The 19,457-nt window shown below is 37.4% G+C and overlaps 1 protein-coding gene across 1 annotated transcript in view; it reads left to right on the top strand.

Moving 5' to 3' along the window:
* LOC111155550 (signal transducing adaptor molecule) overlaps nucleotides 1–18,645 on the top strand; it is a 99,075-nt gene extending 80,430 nt beyond the window's left edge. The window contains exon 14 of the mRNA XM_022515765.1: nucleotides 16,761–18,645. Within this exon, the coding sequence (XP_022371473.1) occupies nucleotides 16,761–17,001 (241 nt within the window). The 3' untranslated portion in view covers nucleotides 17,002–18,645. The remainder of the gene's footprint in view (nucleotides 1–16,760) is intronic.
* Nucleotides 18,646–19,457: the final 812 nt, after the last annotated feature.

The raw sequence follows: 19,457 nt of genomic DNA, 5'->3' as shown, positions 1-19,457 counted from the left end.
TTTGTCTTGTTGTTGGTGTATAGAAATGCAACTGATTTCTGTGCATTGATTTTATATCCTGACACTTTACTGAATTCCTGTACAAGTTCTAGCAGATTTGGAGTGGAGTTTTTGGGTTTTCCACATAAAGTACCATATCATCTGCAAAGAGTGATAGTTTGACTTCTTTGCTGATTTGGATGCCTTTAATTTCTTCTTGTTGTCTGATTGCTGAGGCTAGGACTTCTAGTACTATGTTGAATAGCAGTGGTGATAATGGACATCCCTACTGTGTTCCTGACCTTAGAGGAAAAGCTCTCAGTTTTTCTCCATTGAGAATGATATTCGCTGTGGGTTTTTCATAGATGGCTTTGATGATATTGATGTATGTACCCTCTATCCCTACACTTTGAAGAGTTTTGATGAAGAAGGATGCTGTACTTTTTCAGATGCTTTTTCTGCATCTATTGAGAATATCATATGGTTCTTGTTCTTTCTTTTATTAATGGGTGTTTCACACTGATTGATTTGTGGATATTGAACCAAACTTGCAGCCCAGCAATGAATACCACTTGGTCATGGGGAATAATCATTTTAATGTACTTTGAATCATATTGGCTAGTATTTTGGTGAGAATTTTTGCACCCATGTTCATCAAGGATATTGGTCTGTAATTCTCCTTTTTGATGGGGTCTTTGTCTGGTTTTGGGATCAAGGTAATGCTGCCTCATAAAATGAGTTTGGGATTTTTCCTTCCATTTCTATTTTTTGGAGCAGTTTCAGGAGAATAGGAATTAATTCTTCTTTAAATGTTTGGTAAAATTCCCCTGGGAAGCCGTCTGGCCCTTGGATCTTGTTTGTTGGGAAATTTTTTTTTTTTTAAGATTTTATTTATTTATTTGACAGAGAGAGAGAGAGAGAGAGAGATCACAAGCAGGCAGAGAGGCAGGCGTGGGGGCGGGGGAAGCAGGCTCCCCCCTGAGGAAAAAGCCAGATGTGGGGCTCGATCCCAGGACCCTGAGATCATGACCTGAGCCGAAGGCAGAGACATAGTCCACTGAGCCATCCAGGCGCCCCTGTTGGGAGATTTTTGATGATTGCCTCAGTCTTCTTACTGGTTATGGGTCTGTTCAGGTTTTCTATTTTTTCCTGGTTTAGTTTTGGTAGTTTATATGTCTCTAGGAATGCATCCATTTCTTCCAGATTGTCAAATTGACTGGTGTACAGTTGCTCATAATATGTTCTTTTAATTGTTTGTATTTCTTTGGTGTTGGTTGTGATCTCTTCTCTTTCATTCATGATTTTATTTATTTGGGTCCTTTCTCTTTTCTTTTTGATATGTCTGGCCAAGGGTTTATCGATCTTACTAATTCTTTCAAAGAACCAGCTCCTAGTTTCATTGATTTGTTCTATTGTTTTTTTTTGGTTTCTATTTCATTGATTTCTGCTCTGATCTTTATGATTTCTCTTCTCCTGCTGGGTTTAGGGTTTCTTTCTTGTTCTTTCTCCAGCTCCTTTAGGTGTAGGGTTAGGTTGTGTATTTGAGACTTTTCTTGTTTCTTGAGAAAGGCTTGTATCGCTATATATTTTCCTCTCAGGACCGCCTTTGCTGTGTCCCACAGGTTTTGAACTATTGTGTTTTCATTATCATTTGTTTCCTGAATTTTTTTAATTCTTCTTTAATTTCTTGGTTGACCCATTCATTCTTTAGAAGGATGCTCTTTAGCCTCCCTGTATTTAGGTGCTTTCCAACTTTCCTCTTATGATTGGGTTCTAGCTTCAGAGCATTGTGATCTGAAAATATGCAGGGAATGATCCCAATCTTTTGGTACCGGTTGAGACCTGATTTGTGACCCAGGATGTGATCTACTCTGGAGAATGTTCCATGTGCACTAGAGAAGAATGTATATTCTGTTGCTTTGGGATGGAATGTTCTGAATATATCTGTGGTGTCCATCTGGTCCAGTGTGTCATTTAAGGCCTTTAGTTCCATATTGATCTTTTGCTTGGATGACCTGTCCATTTCAGTGAGGGGGGTGTTAAAGTCCCCTTCTATTATTGTATTATTGTTGATGTGTTTCTTTGATTTTGTTATTGATTGGTTTATATAGTTGGCTGATCCCATGTTAGGGGCATAGATATTTAAAATTGTTAGATCTTCTTGTTGTACAGACCCTTTTGAGCATGATATAGTGTCCTTCCTCATCTCTTATTATAGTCTTTGGCTTAAAATCTAATTTATCTGATATAAGTATTGCCACCCCAGCTATCTTTTGATGTCCTTTAGCATGTTAAATTATTCCCCACCCCCTCACTTTAAATCTGGAGGTGTCTTTGAGTCTATGATGAGTTTCTTGTAGACAGCATATTGATGGGTTTTGTTTTTTTATCCATTCTGATACCCTTCGTCTTTTGATTTACATTTACATTTATCCCATTTACATTCAGGGTAACTATTGAGAGATATGAATTTAGTGCCATGGTATTACCTGTAAGGTGACTGTTACTGTATATTGTCTCTGTTCCTTTGTGGTCTATTACTTTTAGGCTCTGTCCTTGCTTAGAGGACCCCTTTCAATATTTCCTGTAGAGCTGGTTTGGTGTTTACAAATTCTTTTAGTTTTTCTTTGTCCTGGAAGCTTTTTATCTCTCCTTCTATTTTCAATGATAGCCTAGCTGGATACAATATTCTTGGCTGCATGTGTTTCTCATTTAGTGCTCTGAGTATATCATGCCAGTCCTTTCTGGCCTGCCAGGTCTTTTTGGATAATTCTGCTGCCATTGTAATATTTTTACCATTGTATGTTACAGACTTCTTGTCCTGGCCGGCTTTCAGGATTTTCTCTTTGTCACTAAGACTTGTAAGTTTTACTATTAGATGACGGGGTGTGGACGTATTCTTATTGATTTTGAGGGGGGGTTCTCTGCTCCTACCGGATTTTGATGCTTGTTCCCTTTGCCATATTAACGAAATTCTCTACAGTAAATTGCTCCAATATACCTTCTGCTCCCCTCTCTCTTTATTCTTCTCTGGAATTCCAATTATTCTAATGTTGTTTCATCTTATGGTATCACTTATCTCTCGAATTCTCCCCTCGTGGTCCAGTAGTTTTATTTTCTCTCTTTTGCTTAGCTGCTTTATTCTCCATCATTTGGTCTTCTATATCACTAATTCTCTCTTCTGCCTCATTTATCATAGCAGTAAATGCCTCCATTTTTGATTGCACCTCATTAATAGCTTTTGATTTTAGCTTGGTTAGATTTTAGTCATTTCTCCAGATAGAGTTTCTCTAATATCTTCCATGCCTTTTTCAAGCCCAGCTAGCACCTTGAGAATCGTCATTCTGAACTCTAGATCTGACACATTACAAACGTTCGTATTGATTAGGTCCCTAGCCTTAGGTACTGCCCCTTGTTCTTTTTTTTTTCCTGGTGAGTTTTTCCACCTTGTCATTTTATCCAGATAAGAGTATATGAAGGAGAGAATAAAATACTAAAAGAGTGGCAAAGACCCCAGAAAAATGTCCATTAACCAAATCAGAAGAGTCCCCAAATTGTCGTGGGAAGAAAGGGGGTAAAAAGAAGTTCAAAAAAGAAATTTTAAAAAAAGAGAAAAAGGAAAAAAGAAAAAATATGTATTAGACCGGTGAATAGAACAGAGCCACCCACTTAATTTTGGGAGTATTTCGGTCTCTTTGAAGAAACTACCTCCCAAAATTTTAAAGAAAGACAAACTTACACACACACACACACACACACACACACACACACACACACACATAAATAAGGGTATACACATTGAAGGGATGGAATATTATTGTAAAGATGAAAACTTTAAAAAAATTCTAGAAAAGGAGTTGATAAGATAAGTTGGTTGGGAAAAGAAAGAAAAAGAAAGTGGAGAGAATTTGCTCAGGCTGGAGACTAGAACAAAGCCTTGTGGTAGATTTAGGGTATATTTTGACCTTTTAGAAGAAGTTGTATCCCAGAATTTTTTAGAAGAGAAAAAAAGTATATAAATAAAATAAATAAAATATATACTATGTGTATACAAAAATTCAAGTTAGATAACAATGAAAGATAAAATATGAGTATAATAATGAAGGTTCAAAAAGATTTTCTTTTTATGAAGGTATTGTTAAGATAAATGAGTTAAAAAACATTAAAAGAGGAAAGGGCAAAAGTTAAAATAAATTTAGAAGAAGGAAAAAAAAGTTTAAAAAGTTAGAATAAGAAAAAAAATAAAATTAATTAATTAACTTTGCAAGAGTAAAGAATCATGGGCAGAAAGCCATGAATTCCATACTTTGCTTTCTCCTCCTCTGGAATGCTGGTGTTCTCCTTGTTAAGTGAGCTTGGTCTTGGCAGGATTTCTTGCTGATTTTCTGGGGGAGGAGCCTGTTGTAGTGATTCTCAAGTGTCTTTTCCTGACCCAGATTGCACAGCCCTTGCCAGGGGCCAGTCTAAGTAATCTGCTCGGGTTTGCTCTCGGGAGCTTTTGTTCCCTGAATGCTTTCCGTAGAGTTCTGGAGGACGGGAATGAAAATGGCGGCCTCCCAGTCTCCAGCTTAGGGGTGCTGAGAGCTCGGGACCCCACTCCTCAGTGTGCCTTGGGAGAAGAGTGCACAATCATTCCTGTCTCCCTGGCCTCCGAGCTCATCCAGCCTGTGACTGAGTGTCTCTGTCTCTGGCACTCAGCCCTGCCTGAAGTTTCCAAACCCAGCCGATCCTTGCCACTCTTCCAGGGGGGTTTCCCCGATCTGCCATTTGTGGGGTCCCTGTTCAAAGAGCAGTGCCTGACTGTGCCATGGATCACAGTTTAAGGTAATCCCGAATTGAGCGCTCATTCCTTGGCTCCATCTCTATAGCTGGCTTCCGCGCTCTAATACCTGAGAGCTCTGTGATACTCAGACACCCCTAATCCCTCTGTGACCCTGCGGGACCTGAGACCATGCTGTCCCCATGAGGGCTCCACCCCCGCTTAGCCTCTGGAGCGATGTCCCTCAGTAGAGCAAACTTTAAAAGTTCTGATTTTGTGCTCCGTTGCTCCGCTGCTTGCTGGGAGCTGGCCCCTCCCAACCCCCGCAGTCTATTTTATCGTTGCTTTGGATTCACTTCTCTGCAGGTCCTACCTTTCAGAAAGTAGTCAATTTTCTGTTTCTAGAATTGCTGCTCTTCTTCTCTTCGATCTCCTGTTGGATTGTAGGTGTTCAGAATGATTTGATAAACTATCTAGGTGATCTCCTGCTACCTGAGGTCATCTCAGCCTGCTACTTCTCCATCTTGACTCCTCCCCAGTGGGATTATTTTCCCAGTTTGTCTATCTGATAAGTCATTATTAGTGTATAAGAAATGCCACAATCCTGTATATTGATTTTTTGTGTTTCTAAAATGTTTGTCACATATCTTTGACTCCTGGATTCATGTATTCTCACAAATTTTTGGTGGTATCTTTTGGCTTATCTATGTACAGTATCCTATCATCAACAAACAGTGACAGTTTTACTTCTTCCTTTTTAATTTGGGTGTCTTGCCCTCTCGTCTCCTCTCCTCTCCCTTACACTTACACTTCCTCTACGGCCTCCCCTTTCTACCTTCTTTTTATTTCTTGGCCTAATTGCTATGGTTGGGATACGCAATAGGATCTGAGTAAAAGTGGCTGGAGTGGGTATTATTGTTTTGTTCATGATCTCAGAAGAAAAGCTTCCAGCTTTTTTTTACCATTGAATATAATGTTCGCTGTGGCTGTTGTCATTATGTCTTTTCTTATGTCTAGTAATGGTCCCTGTGTACCCACTTTATTGAGAGTTTTCATTATAATTGGATGTATTTCATGAGATGCTTTTCTGCATCTGTTGAACTGATATGATTTTTTAGATTTTATTTGTTTATTTATTTGAGAGAGTACAAGTCGGGGATGGTGCAGAGGGAGAGGGAGAAGCAGACTCCTTGCTGAGCAGAGAGCCTGACACAGGGCTCAGTCCCAGGACCCTGAGATCATGACCTGACATGAAGACAGATGCTTAACTGACTGAGCCACTTGGGCTCAGTGTAATTAGTCTTCTGATGCCTATTTTGTCTAGTGTGAGTACATCTACTTCAGTTTCTTTTTATTTTCATTTGCATGGAATATCTTTCTCTAGTCCTTCACTTTCAGACTGTTTCTATTCTTACTTTGAAGTACGTCTTTTTGTAGGCTGCATATAGATGGGTCATTTTTTTTATCTATTAATCTATCCCATCTTTTTTGATTAGAGTATTTAGTCCATTTACATTTAAAGTAATTATTGATAGGTATATATCACCTGCCATTTTGTTAATTGTTTTCTGGCTACTTTCGTAGTTCTCCTCTCTGTTCTTTCTTTTTCCTCTCTTGTGGTTTGATGGCTTTCTTTAGTGTATGTTTAGATTTTTTTCTCATTTTCTTTTGTATATTTACTATAAGTTTTTGCTTTGTGGTTACCATGAGGTTCACATATAACTTGCTGTGCGTATAGCTTCCTGTTTTGAATTGTTAGCAACTTAAATTTGAACACATTCCCAAACTTTACATTTTTACCTTCTACATGTTTTTTATATTTTTAGTGTGTCATTTTGTATTTTTTTTAAAGATTTTATTTATTTGTCAGAAGGAGAGAGCACACAAGCAGGCAAAGAGGCAGGCAGAGGCGGAGAGAGAGGCAGGCTCCCCGCCGAGCAAGGAGCCCGATGTGGGACTTGATCCCAGGACCCTGGGATCATGACCTGAGCTGAAGGCAGCCACTTAACCCACTGAGCCACCCAGGTGTCCCTCATTTTGTATTTTTTATTTTATATATCCCTTAACTAATTATTATAGTTTTAGTTAATTTTACTATTTTTGTAATTTAATCTTCATTCTTGCTTTATAAGTGATTGATCTACCTTTACTAGATAATTACCTTTTCCAATGAGATTTTTACTTTTGTGTGTTTTCTTGTTATTAATTAGTGCCATTTCTTTTTAGGTTAAAGTCATCCTTTTAACATTTCTTGTAAAGCCATGTTTAGTGGTGATGAATTCCTTTAGCTTTTGCTTATCTGGAAAACTTCTAATCTCCTTCAGTTCTGCATGATAATCTTGTTCAGTAAAGAATTCTTGGTTGGAGGTTTTTTGTTTTTTTGTTTTGTTTTGTTTTTTGTTTTGTTTTGTTTTGTTTTCATTAGCACTGTGAGTACTGTCTTTTGTCTGTAGTTTCTGCTGAAAAATCTGCTGATAGCCTCATGGGGTTTTTCTTGTATGAATAAGTTTTCTCTTACTGCTTTTAGGATTTTCTCTTTATCTTAACTTTAACCATTTTAATTATAACATGTTCTGGTGTGGATCTTTTGGGTTCATCTTCTTGGGAACTCTCTGATCTTCCTGGACCTGCATATTTATTTCATTCTCCAGACTAGGGAAGTTTTCAGCTATTGTTTCTTTAGGTAAGTTTTTTGGTGTTTTCTTTCTGTCTTCTCCTTCTGGGACCCTATGATAGGAATGCTATTCTGCTTGATATTTTACTAAAGGTATTCCTTTGTTTTCATTGTTTTTTTTTTTTTTTTCTGTTCCTTCTGGGTGAGTTCTCGTTGCTTTGTATTCCAACTTTGGATTCATTCAGCTTGCTGTCATACCTGCCCAGTATATTTTTCAGTTCAGTTATTGTATTTTTCTATTCTGTAACTTCTGTTGGATACTTTCTTATGTTTTCTAACTTTTTGTTGAATATATCACTGTGTTCATCCATTCTTCTCCTAAGTGTGATAAGCTGCTTTATGACCATTATTTTGAACTCCGTCAGCTTGCTGTTTCATTAATGTCTTTTTCTGATATTTTTTCTTGTTCTTTCATTGGAACATATTCCTGTTTCTTTATTTTGCCTCACTCTCTTTATTAGGTAAATTAACTACTTCTCTCAGTCTTCAAGGAGTGGCCTTGTGTAGGAAATTTTGTGTAGAGCACAGAAGCACAGTCTCTTCCGAGTAAAGCCAGGTGCTTACAGGGTGTTCCCTGTGTGGATTGCCTGTGCCTGTCTGCTGTGTCAGGGCCCAGTCTATGGTGTGGGAGTGGATGGGGCTAGTGCCTGATTGGGCTGTGTCTCACAGATGTTGTGTGTCCGGGTGGTAGGCAGGGCTGTTGCCCTCGCCTGACTGTTCTTCATGGTTGTTCTGTGAATATGGGCAGAGTTCTCCACTGAATGTGACTACTGGTTCTAGCACATTAAAAAGATAGTTCCAAACTGGCACTTGCTAACATGGACAATAGTAAGGTAGGGTGAGATCACTAATATGGCTCCTACCAGTGTTTCTGTTCCCGAAGAAAGTCCCAACAGTTTCCTGCCTCTGGCAGGCACTTCCAGATTGATAAGTGGTTCTTGTTTACATATGGTCAAGGCGCTTTTCAAAATCCCAAAGGCTGGATTTTGAGTGAGTCTGCATGGCTAGCCTTTTAAGAGCAAGTTCTTTGTTCCCTACAATTTCTGGTTTTCCTGGATATAATTGCCATTGGTTTTCAAAGCCCGACATTTTGAGGACTCTACTTATGTGCGTTCTAAAGGTTAGATGTCTAGGGAAAATGTATTTATATTTGAGATCTCTCCTGATTGCAGATCACAGTGCCTGTTTTTTTTTTGTCCAGATGGTGTCTCTGCCTCTCCTGCCTGTCTCAGTGGTTTTTGTCTTTGGTCGCAAAAGTTCTGTTTGTCCAGTTTTCTGGTCTTTTTAAAAGTAAATTATTTCATATGTAGTTGTCTATTTGTTACATTCATGGGATGGAGTGACTTTAGGGTCTTCCTACACTACCATCTTGAACTCGACCCATAATTTGGTTGCTTTTGAGTATATGATGATATTTGAAAGACTTTAATGAAACTTAAATTTGACCATAACTTATCCTCCACAAATTTTATATAAAATCTAAGTGTTTTTATCATTACTCTAGAATTTATAGTTCTGAGATGTCCTAAGACAAATATTTCCTTCTTTTTCCCCTGTGTCAGAATTTAGTTTATCACAGTAAGATAAACCATTTGAAAGGAGAGATACAAGAAGCCATATGCTCCTATAGTTCATGCGTCCAGTAGCTGAATATGAAATGACAGACGAGTGTTTGGGCTATTTACTTATGATGCTTCCTATTACAATTAAGTGATTATATACGATAAAATTTATATTTATGTGAGTGTTTCTTCTGCTTCAGTGGGAATTTAAACTGAAGTCTTTTCTTTTGAAGTGAATAAAAGATATTCATTCTAAAAGTCATGATATTCTGACTCATAACAGAAGTTACTTGTAGCCCAGGCACAATTTGTAGAAATCTTTCCATCAGTGTTGAAGTTGCCTAAGAGTGCCACTATACTACCATCACTATTATATTATCCATCCTCAAAAGAGTCACACTGGGGATGTTTGGGGATTTTCACACATCATTTTGTAATCACATCTAGTATTCCTAAGTGACCTTAAGAAGATTAATAGAAAGGCCTGTTATAGACATCAAAAGACAGGCCATTTCCTGCTGGGTTATATAGCGTAAGTTATTTAGCATAGGAAAAAAAAAAAAAACGTTAAGTATAGCTCTTTCTCTTCTAGGACTTTTTTTTTTTTTTTTTTTTAAATTATTTTTGTAAAAAAAAATAAAATTTTTTTTTTTTTTTTTTTTTTTTTTATTATTTTTTTCTTTTTTTTTTTTTTTTTTTTTTTAGTTGAAATTTGATGAAAATGAATACGCTTACATGGAAAATAAGCAAATTGGTAAGGAATAACCTGCTTTTTAAAAAAAAAAAAACTAGATACAAAGTAGGTGGGTATTGTTGAGAATGTGCATGAGTTAATATAGATACTTTACTGTTAGCCAGAAATGCTCCCTCTCTCCCAGCTAGCCTGCTGTTACTGTGCCACATGCTGCTCTAACACCCTTGTCACTAGAGCTTGCTTCCGAATCACTCTTAGGTCAGGGTCTTGAGAAATTGTTCTCAGAGGTAATCTGATGTTAGGTGCTTAAACTGTGTTATGCTGTAGCAGCGTAGCATCCTGTTGCTGTTTTGCTGTAGGTTGCTTTGTCTGCTTCAGCACTGAGAATGTAAAATCCCGGATGCACGTCCTGCTCTGTGTGCCAGGGCCTGGTTCCACTGATACACTATAGCTATCAGAATCATCTGTAAGAAGCACAGGTACATCTCAGTAGGTGCCGTTTAGAGGTGCCTAGTAGAACATTCCTTGGAAATATTTAGCCCTCCATACCTGGCAAATGCCTCCTTATTCTGCAGTTCTTATTCTTGGTCGACCTTCATCTTTCCCAGAGTGCCTGTTTTGCCTTCCTGCCTGTCCAACACTGTTCCTCTTCTGTTGCTGTCACAGTACCCCAGCACAGCATATACTGTCTTGTTGGTTTTTCACTTATTTATATCCTCACTGAATTATTGCATATTGAGAGCTGGAGCTAAGTTTCTTTCACCTTTGTATGCACACTACATAGCAGAGTTTTACACCTGCTGGAAACTCGGTTAATATTTGATAAATAAATGTTTAAGTGTTGATGGGAATGTTAAGTGCTGTATTAGGCCAATGAGTTATATTTTTTAATTTCTCGCAAAGGTTTCACAAGTCTTCGAGGAAGTTTTTAAATAGATACATACACATACACACACACGTGTGTATAACATACATTTATAAATATATAAAAATATATTTTGTGTGTTTAAATGAGGCAATTGGTGACAAAGTAAATGTAGGATATTGGGAGGAGCAAGAATTAGGGTTGGAAATATACTTGATAGAGGTGTACTGCATATTCAACTTGAGCTTTGTAATGACAAGTTATATGTAATGACAAATGAGGAATTATTTTTTCTTCTATTTTTGGTAGGCAGGTTTTTAAGTGTCCTTTATTTCACACCTAGAAGGCAATTTCTTACTCTTTTATATATAATGTTGGTTCTAGGGTTATCACTTGTCCAAACTTCTATCACCCTAGGGCGATCTTACTGATAATTTGGTAAGGCGGTACTGATGCTGTTTCCTGAACCTGCCTGTAGTGATGATGCCCGTGATAGTACTGAGGTGACCGAAGCTGTGTACTTGTCTGTTATTTCATTTAGCTTCTCTTAAACAGATGTTTATATTTCGTCTGTGCCAGAATATGATTTAGAATTTTTTCCAGCTTTATTAAGATAGGATTGACATAAAATATTGTATAAGTTTAAGGTGTACCATTTGTTGATTTGATACATTTATATATTATAAAATGGTTACCACTCAGTAGTATTAGCTACTACCTCTATCCCCTCATTTAGTTACCATTTCTCTTTTGTGGTGAGAATATTTAAGATTTACTCTTAGCAGCGTTCATGTGTATGATACAGTATTATTAGCTACAACCACCATACTATATATTAGGTCCCCAGATTTGTTCATCTTATAACTGAAAGAGTGTACCCTTTATTCAGTATTTCCCATTCGCAGCAATCCCCAAGCCCTGCTAACTACCCCTCTCCTCTGTGTGAGTTTGACTTTTTTGGATTCCACACGTAAGTTAGATCATATGGCATTTGTCTTTCTGTATCTTACTTATTTTACTTAGTATAATATCCTTATGTCTCATCCAAATTGTCACAAATGACAGGATTTCCTTCTTTCTTTTTGATAATATTCCTTTGTATATGCGTGTGTGTGTGTTTGAGTGTACCCCACATCTTTATCCATTCATCTCATGACACATTGTTTCTGTATCTTGGCTATTGTGAGTAATGCTGCAGTGAAAATGAGAGTTCAGAAAACTCTTTAAGAGGTCCCGATTTCAGTTCCTTTGGATATATATCCAGAAATAGGACTGCTGGATCATATGGTGGTTCAATTTTTGATTTTGGGGGGCAGGGGGAACCTTCATACTATTTTCCATAGTGGCTATACCAGTTTTCATTGCCAGCAACACTGCCCAAGGATTCTTTTTTCCCAATAGCTACTTTAACAGGTATGAGGTGATATCTCATTATGCTTTTCATTTCCATTTCCCTGATGATTAGTAATATTGAGCTCTTTTCATGTACTAATTGATCATTTTATGTCTTCTTTAGGAAACTCTATATTAAATTCCCATCAATTTTTTATTTGGGTTGTTAGTTTTTTTGCTATTGAGTTATGTGAGTTCTGTATATATTTTGAATATTAACCTTATTAGAAATACCATTTAAAAACATTTTCTCCCATTCTGTAGGTTGCCTTTTCATTTTGCTGACTGCCTTTTGCTATGCATTTTTGATGTACTCCCACTTGTTGATTTTTATTTTTGTTGCTTTTGCTTTTGTTGTCATATCCAGGAAATTGCTACCAAGACCATGTCAGAGATCTTTTTCTTTGTGTTTTCTTCTGGGAATTTCAGGTCTTAAATATAAGTCTTTAATCCATTTCAAGTTCGTTTTTGTGAATGATACAAGACAGAATTCCAGTTTCATTTTTCTGCATGTGGTTATTAAGTTGTCCCAACACCATTTATGGAAGAGGCTATCTTTTTTTTTTTTTTCATTGAATTTTTTTGGCGTTTTTTTTTTTTTTTTTTAAATAAAGCCACTGTTCCCCCCACCCCCCCAGGCTGGGGTACCCTTAAGTATGTATGTACAATGGTCTTTCCATTCCAGTTACAACTTTCTTTGCCTGGTGGTGAGTCCCCCAACTACTTGTTCCACACTTCAGGGTAGGGCCCATATGGGGGTTGAGATGGATACAAGTGTAGCAGAAGAAAGAGTATTCCTGTCCTTTCATGGGTCACACTGATTCTTCTCCCCACTTGTGTGTGAATGGCTCTGGGCCATCTTGAGTCCTACCATTTTTCTTTCCTACCATCTCTTCCTGTATCTGCTCTGCTCTTTTTGTTTGTTTGTTTTTTCCTCTTCTTCCTTTTCCTTTCCCACCTCTATTCCCTACTCTCCCTCGCCTCCCCTCCTCCTTTACCTGTTTTCATGTCACCCAAGGGCATGTTGGGAGGGCTTTGAGGATGGGAGGGGAGAAGGTTGGGTGGACTGAAATGTTCTAATTCTGTAGGTGACCACTGCCAGGCTCAAGTTTTAGAACAAAGACGAAACTGTCTGGGAAGGAAGGGAAATGCAAAAGAGAGGATACAAAATAAAAAAGACAATCCAAGGTACAATTCTAATGGTACTCTCCTGATCACAGATTGGGGCCCCAGTGTGGAAAGCTTCAAAGTCAATAACAACAACAAAAATCCTCCCACGACAGCGTTACAGGTCACTGCCCGGCCTGTCACTGTAATCAGGGTTAGCACCTCTTCTGGTTCATGGAGGCCACCTAGATTCTTGGCTTTCTTGTCAAATATTAGTTGACCATTTATTTAGAGTTTCTTAGCCTCGAGGTGCTTACGAGCTAGTAGAGACAGACAATAAAAAAAAATGTAATTATAACAAATTACAAATAGGGGTACTTGCAAGGTGCTTTAGGAGCCTTGTGGTTCAGGGAAGGTTTACAAGAAGATGTGCTCAGTCTGTGTTATTCTTAGCCTGGAAGAAAAAAGAAAGATGTTCTGTCATAAGTAAAGACTTGGTAGTGTGAAATGGCTTGATACCCATGGAAAGAATAAATGGAGGAGTTGTGAAAATACATGGCACATTTTGGGGATTACCAAACAGTACAGTGTTACTAACGGATTAAAGTCCTCAGTGGGATGGGGGAGAGATAACACTTGGAGTTACTGGCAAGGATAATGAATGGTCCTAAATATGTTAAGGAGGTTGGGTCTTACCTGGGGAATCTTGTTAAATGGCTTTAAATAGCAGTAGGATAGATGAATTTTTAGGGCCTAGGTAAGAAGCCAGGAGATTATATATATTAGACAAGCAGTGATTGTTCAACTGCAGGATGAAATGTTAAGAGATGGGGAAAGAGTTATTCAGGAGATGAACGAATGATTACATATTGGTGACAGGGTCAGGAGCGAGGGCAGAGCAGCGGTATGAAAGAGAAATATTGGGTGAATTGCTGGGTTTTACTCTCAAGTAGATGGCAGAACCATGAATGAGATAGGAAATACTGTACAAAATGGGAATGACTGCAGTAATAGCTAACATTTATGGAGTGTTTCAGTAAGCACCAGGCACTGTGCTATATGCTTTGCATGTATTACCACTCTTTTACTCTAATAACCTATGAAATTGATACACTGTCACCCATTTTATAGATAAGGAAACTGAGACACGGAAGGGAGGACTTAGGTAAGATACAAAACCAGGCATTTTGGTTCCACAGCTAAACACTTGGTCTCAACATTGTATTTATGATACCAGTATTGTGACTCTTACTGATGTAATGGCATCAAATCCAACCTCTTGTTATACTTTATATCTCACAACACAGCACATTGAATGATAATGGATAATGTCTTTAAATGTTACTTAAGTTGGTTACATTAATTGGTGGAATGTAACAGTAAATGACTACCTGTTACAATAATGAATTGGGGTGTTTTTTTGCAAAGTAGAAGAGCATTGAATTTACAAATGATTTGTAAACAATGTTGCAATTGAAGACAAGTTTAGAAATAGGCAATATTTTGAAAATTTTGGGCAATTCCCCATTGTATAGATTGTTTTACATTTTTTTTCTTTTTTTTTTTTTTTTAAAATTTTTTATTTTTTTTTTTTTTTATTTTATTTATTTATTTGTCAGAGAGAGAGAGGGAGAGAGAGCGAGCACAGGCAGACAGAATGGCAGGCAGAGGCAGAGGGAGAAGCAGGCTCCCTGACGAGCAAGGAGCCTGATGTGGGACTCGATCCCAGGATGCCAGGATCATGACCTGAGCCGAAGGCAGCTGCTTAACCAACTGAGCCACCCAGGCGTCCCATGTTTTACATTTTTAATAGAAAGTGTTGTGTGTATGAAGAATTTCAATATTAAACCTCTTAATGTTTTTCTTTGTTTAGTTAACTTGGTATCTTACACAGAGTAGAAACTCAAATAGCAGATTGGGAACAGGAGGAGAGAAAGCAGAGACAGCAACAATCCTGAAGGAATGTTTTTGGTGGACTAGGAGCCATGCACAGTGGAGGGTGCCTTGGATGGGAGCACTGACCTTGATCAATTTCTGTGAGAGGGAATGCAGAGTCTTATGTGGGTATGGTACAGATAGTAAATGTGGTGGGAGTAGATAGAAGGCCCCTTTTATTTTATTTTATTTTATTTTATTATTTTTTATTTGATTAGGGAGCAAAGGGAGAGAGAATCTTAAGCAGGCTCCACGCCCAGTCACAGAGCTCAACTCTGAGATCAGTCTCAACCCTGAAATCATGACCTGAATTGAAATCAAAATGCTTAACTGACTAAGCCACCGAGGCACCCTAGGAGGCCTCTTAAAACGCAGCTTTATTTTCATGGAAATAAGAGAAATAAGGTTATTAAGCTTTCATCTACCATAGTCACAGGGACCCCTCTGGTCAAAGACTAGTGATTTCTGTACTGTGACATCCAGTGCTCACTTCCTTTTTGAAATATGTCTTCACTTGACTTTTTTGAAATACTGTCTTCACATGACCATTCTCTCTTAGTGTTCCTTCCACCTTATTGCCACTCCTCAATCTTCTTTGCCTAGTGCCTGTTTATTTTCCTTTTTCCGAGGTCTAGGGTTAAATAAGAACGACTTTATTTCTGTTTGTAATCCCTAGGAGATCTCAGTTCAGGCCCATGACTCTGAACACTGTGTATGCCAGTGACTCCCTAGTGTATATTCTGGTCCTGACCTCTCAGTTGGATTCCAGGCCTGTCCATTGTCTTTTGTGAATCTCCTAGGTCTCTCAATGTGTCTACAACTATACTTTGATTCTCCCTCCCCAAATCTACTGTAGTCTTTATCTGTAGTCTTCCTTTTCAGTGAAAAGGCCACTCTGCTAATCAGTTCTAAAACTTCAGGCAATCTTGACCACTTCCCACTAGCAAATTTTGATGGCAGTGCCTTCAAAATCTGACCCTTTCCTCTCCTTTTTACCGTGTCCACCATGGCTCGAGCTACCTGTCATCTCTCATCTAGACAATTGTAATAGCCTCCTTTCAGGTATCCTTGTATCTATCATTGGCCCAGAGTGAGTCTATTAAAACCTGAATCAAATGACATCAGTCTTTTGTCCAAAATCAACCAGTCAGTATCTTCATCTCACTCAAAAAAAGCCAGAATCCTTGTTACGGTCTACAGGGCGCCACATATTCTAAGCTCTCCTCCCCCTTAATTCTGTCACTTTATGTTATGCTGTTCTCCCCTTGGCTCACTTTTGTCTCCAGCATGGCTTTTCTGTTCCTTAAACATGTCTGGCATTTTCTCTCCTTATAGGCTTCTTATTTGCTGTCCTCTTTGCCTGATACACTGCCCCCCATAATTAATATGACCCCCCCCCCATGTGTTTGAGCTGTCTTTTAAATGTACTGTTATCTGAGGGGCCTTCCCCTGCCACTGTTCAGGAACTGGAATCTCTTGTCCCAGGTGCTCTTGGTCCTCCTATTTGCTTTATTTTTCTTCATACCAGTTATTATCCGTTGGCATATTATAGACTTGTATCTTTATTCTCCTACTAGAATTTAAGGTCCTTGATGGTAAGGACTCTCATTCCTTCTTTCTTTGTAATATCCCAGTGTTTAAATTAGCAAATGTTTGGCTCTTATAGGTATTTAGTAAGTATTTATGAAATGGGTTGAATGAATGAATGTTTAATGAACAGCTTTCCTGTTTATCTCTAAATGGCTATGTAAGTCAGTTTTGATCTAATTGAGTGTTTTCTCCCCCCTCCACAGCACAATGGTCAGTTCTGTTCAAGGAAATACATATCCCAACCAGGCTTCAGTATATAGTCCTCCTGCTGCTGCTGCTGCTGCTGCTGCTGCTGCTGCTGATGTCACTATATACCAGAATGCAGGAACTAATATGTCCCAGGTGCCGAACTATAATTTAACATCATCAACACTGCCTCAGCCAGGAGGCAGTCAACAGCCACCTCAGCCACAGCAACCATATTCTCAGAAGGCTCTGCTATAGGACTTGGAATTCCTCTTTGTGGCAAATATCTGCTAAATGCCGCTGACAATGTTGTGAGAGTCTTTAATATCATAAGGTTTGTTTATCCTCAGCTTCTAGGAATCTGTCTTGGTCTACAGGTTCAAATACTCGAGAAGGTAGAACTCTCTTCAATTTGCACTGACTTTTTAGAGGTTCTCCCTTCCCCCCTCCCCTAGAGGAATGAAACTACTTACAACATTTAATTCCTTTCATAATATGAAAGAATTGATACAAGATTATTTGTCTCATGAAATTACCTGGTCTGCAAAAAGTCAAACTTACAAAAACTGTTGTGGCAAATGTTATGTACATATATTGCTCTGTAACTTCATTAGTGGCCATTTTGAATCACAGTGGTGATCATGTGAATATATTTAACACTGTTAAATTAATTTACATTGCTATTTTATTTTAATCATGAACAACTACCATGTTTCATAATGTTTTGTGTAAATTTAAGATAATTACACTATCCCTTTAAACTGCAAGAGAACAAAGCTGTAGCATATTTACGTGAAGGCATTATGTTGTCCATGTTTCAGTTTCACATTAAACTGAACCTTCCTTTGACTAATTGTGAGCTAAACATACGTATTTTATGTCTTTTTGTAGCCTCTGCATACTACTAGCTGTCATCACACCAGCGTACAGTAGCTAAATTTTTGGTTCAATTATAGCAAATGATGATGTTCCCTTTCAAACTTTTACATTTGGCATGATATTTCAGAATAGTGTGGGACCATGAGACAAAATTAAGTAGGATCACATTCTCTATATCTTATTTTTAAAGGAATAATGTTGGTTTTTTTTTTCCTAGTTGAAGAGAGTTAATTAGATTTCTAAGCTGTATACTTGTGTTTATTGGTGGCAGTGACACCAAAGATAGAGGCAATGGATAGAAATTTTTAAACTGGAAAGAAAACATGAATTACACTACACTTTCAAAGTCTCTTGTAATTATTTAGGATATAAACAAAATTTGATTCATCTGTCTTTTCCCACTATTAGTCTTTTAAATATGTCTTTAACACATTGTATCCTTTAATTGTTCATTAAAATGGATATAAGTAGATGTTTCAAAGTATTCTAGATTCCTGGTTTTGCTTCATAGTTTGTATATTTATTCTTATCTTTCAAACTGGACTTTCGGGGCTCCTCTCTATTAAAGTTCTAATGGAATTATTTTGGCCCTATTCAGAAGTATTTTTGAATGAAGGCTTTCCCTTTGATCTACATGAAATATGTTTTCCACTGGAATTTAAACTTCTTAAATATTTACCATTTCCCTAGTTGTGATAATTTAACACTATTTAAACAACTGAAAAATTGAGTTCAGCATTATATTAAATGAATTGACAACATGTTTCACACCATAAATGAAAATTTAATTTGCATTTTCGAAGACTGCTGTAATCAGGTAGATTATTCCTTTCCTTTTTGACAATGATTCCTTCTGTGGCAAGTAATTTTAATGGTGACTGATATTATAGGTTCAAATTCACAGCATTGTCTTCAACTTCAGTATGTCACCCTAGTGTTGTGCTAACCTAAGTTTAGAGTATGTTGCCCTCAAACAGTAACCTTAGAAACTGAATTCACACTTTATACTAAAAAATTTTTAGTATATTGTTTCTTGATAAATATTGTCAAACAGATTATAATCTTTTTCACTCCAATTTGAATATTCTAGTTTAACTGGTAGACTTTTTCCCAGGTCATAATGTATTTTTCTCTTTGTCTTTTGATAAATTTTTGTTTACCAGTGGTGAATGTATCATTTTCCCAGTTTAACTTGATATCCTTCGTGCTGTAACATCAGTTATACAGTCTCTAGTATGCTTTTTGACCTATCAAAGTCAATGAATGGTGAGAGGAAAAACTACCCTTATTACAATACATAAACATTTTTATTACCTATTACTAGCCTTATAAAGGTTTAAATGATGAGCACTTAAAATTGATAACTGTATTAGTTTGTGCTTTGCATTTATTTCGTATAAAAATACCAGACAGAAAAATTCCAATGCAAAGGAACCTGGATTTTCCATCATTCAGATGACATGGCAAGGATAGAAATAGGAAAGGATCAGTTAGGAGCACAAATCATTTTGTTCCGAAACTGGTGTATGTATCATACTTTCAAAAAGTCTTTTAAAAATATAGCTGCCCCTTCCCTTTTTTAAGGAGTAGAATTATGTATAAAATGAATTAACTATAATGTAGATTTCTGTGAAGCAAATTTTACTTCTCTGTTTATTTCCTTTATAGAATTTGAATGTGTATACATAAACATGAATTTTTCCATAAGTACATACACTCATGGAAAAATTCAGCCAGTTACTGTCTAGCGTAAATAACTGGCAAACCCACGGCCAGTTGGATGTGATAATCTTATCATTGCCAAACACCTGCTAGGACTAGTGTGTATTGTGTAC

The sequence above is a fragment of the Enhydra lutris genome, unplaced genomic scaffold, assembly GCF_002288905.1.
Source record: "Enhydra lutris kenyoni isolate GAN:26980312 unplaced genomic scaffold, ASM228890v2 scaffoldscaffold42, whole genome shotgun sequence".
Taxonomy (NCBI): Eukaryota; Metazoa; Chordata; class Mammalia; order Carnivora; family Mustelidae; genus Enhydra; species Enhydra lutris.
Note: the sequence above shows the minus strand (reverse complement) of the source record. Positions and strands in the feature narration are given on the sequence as shown.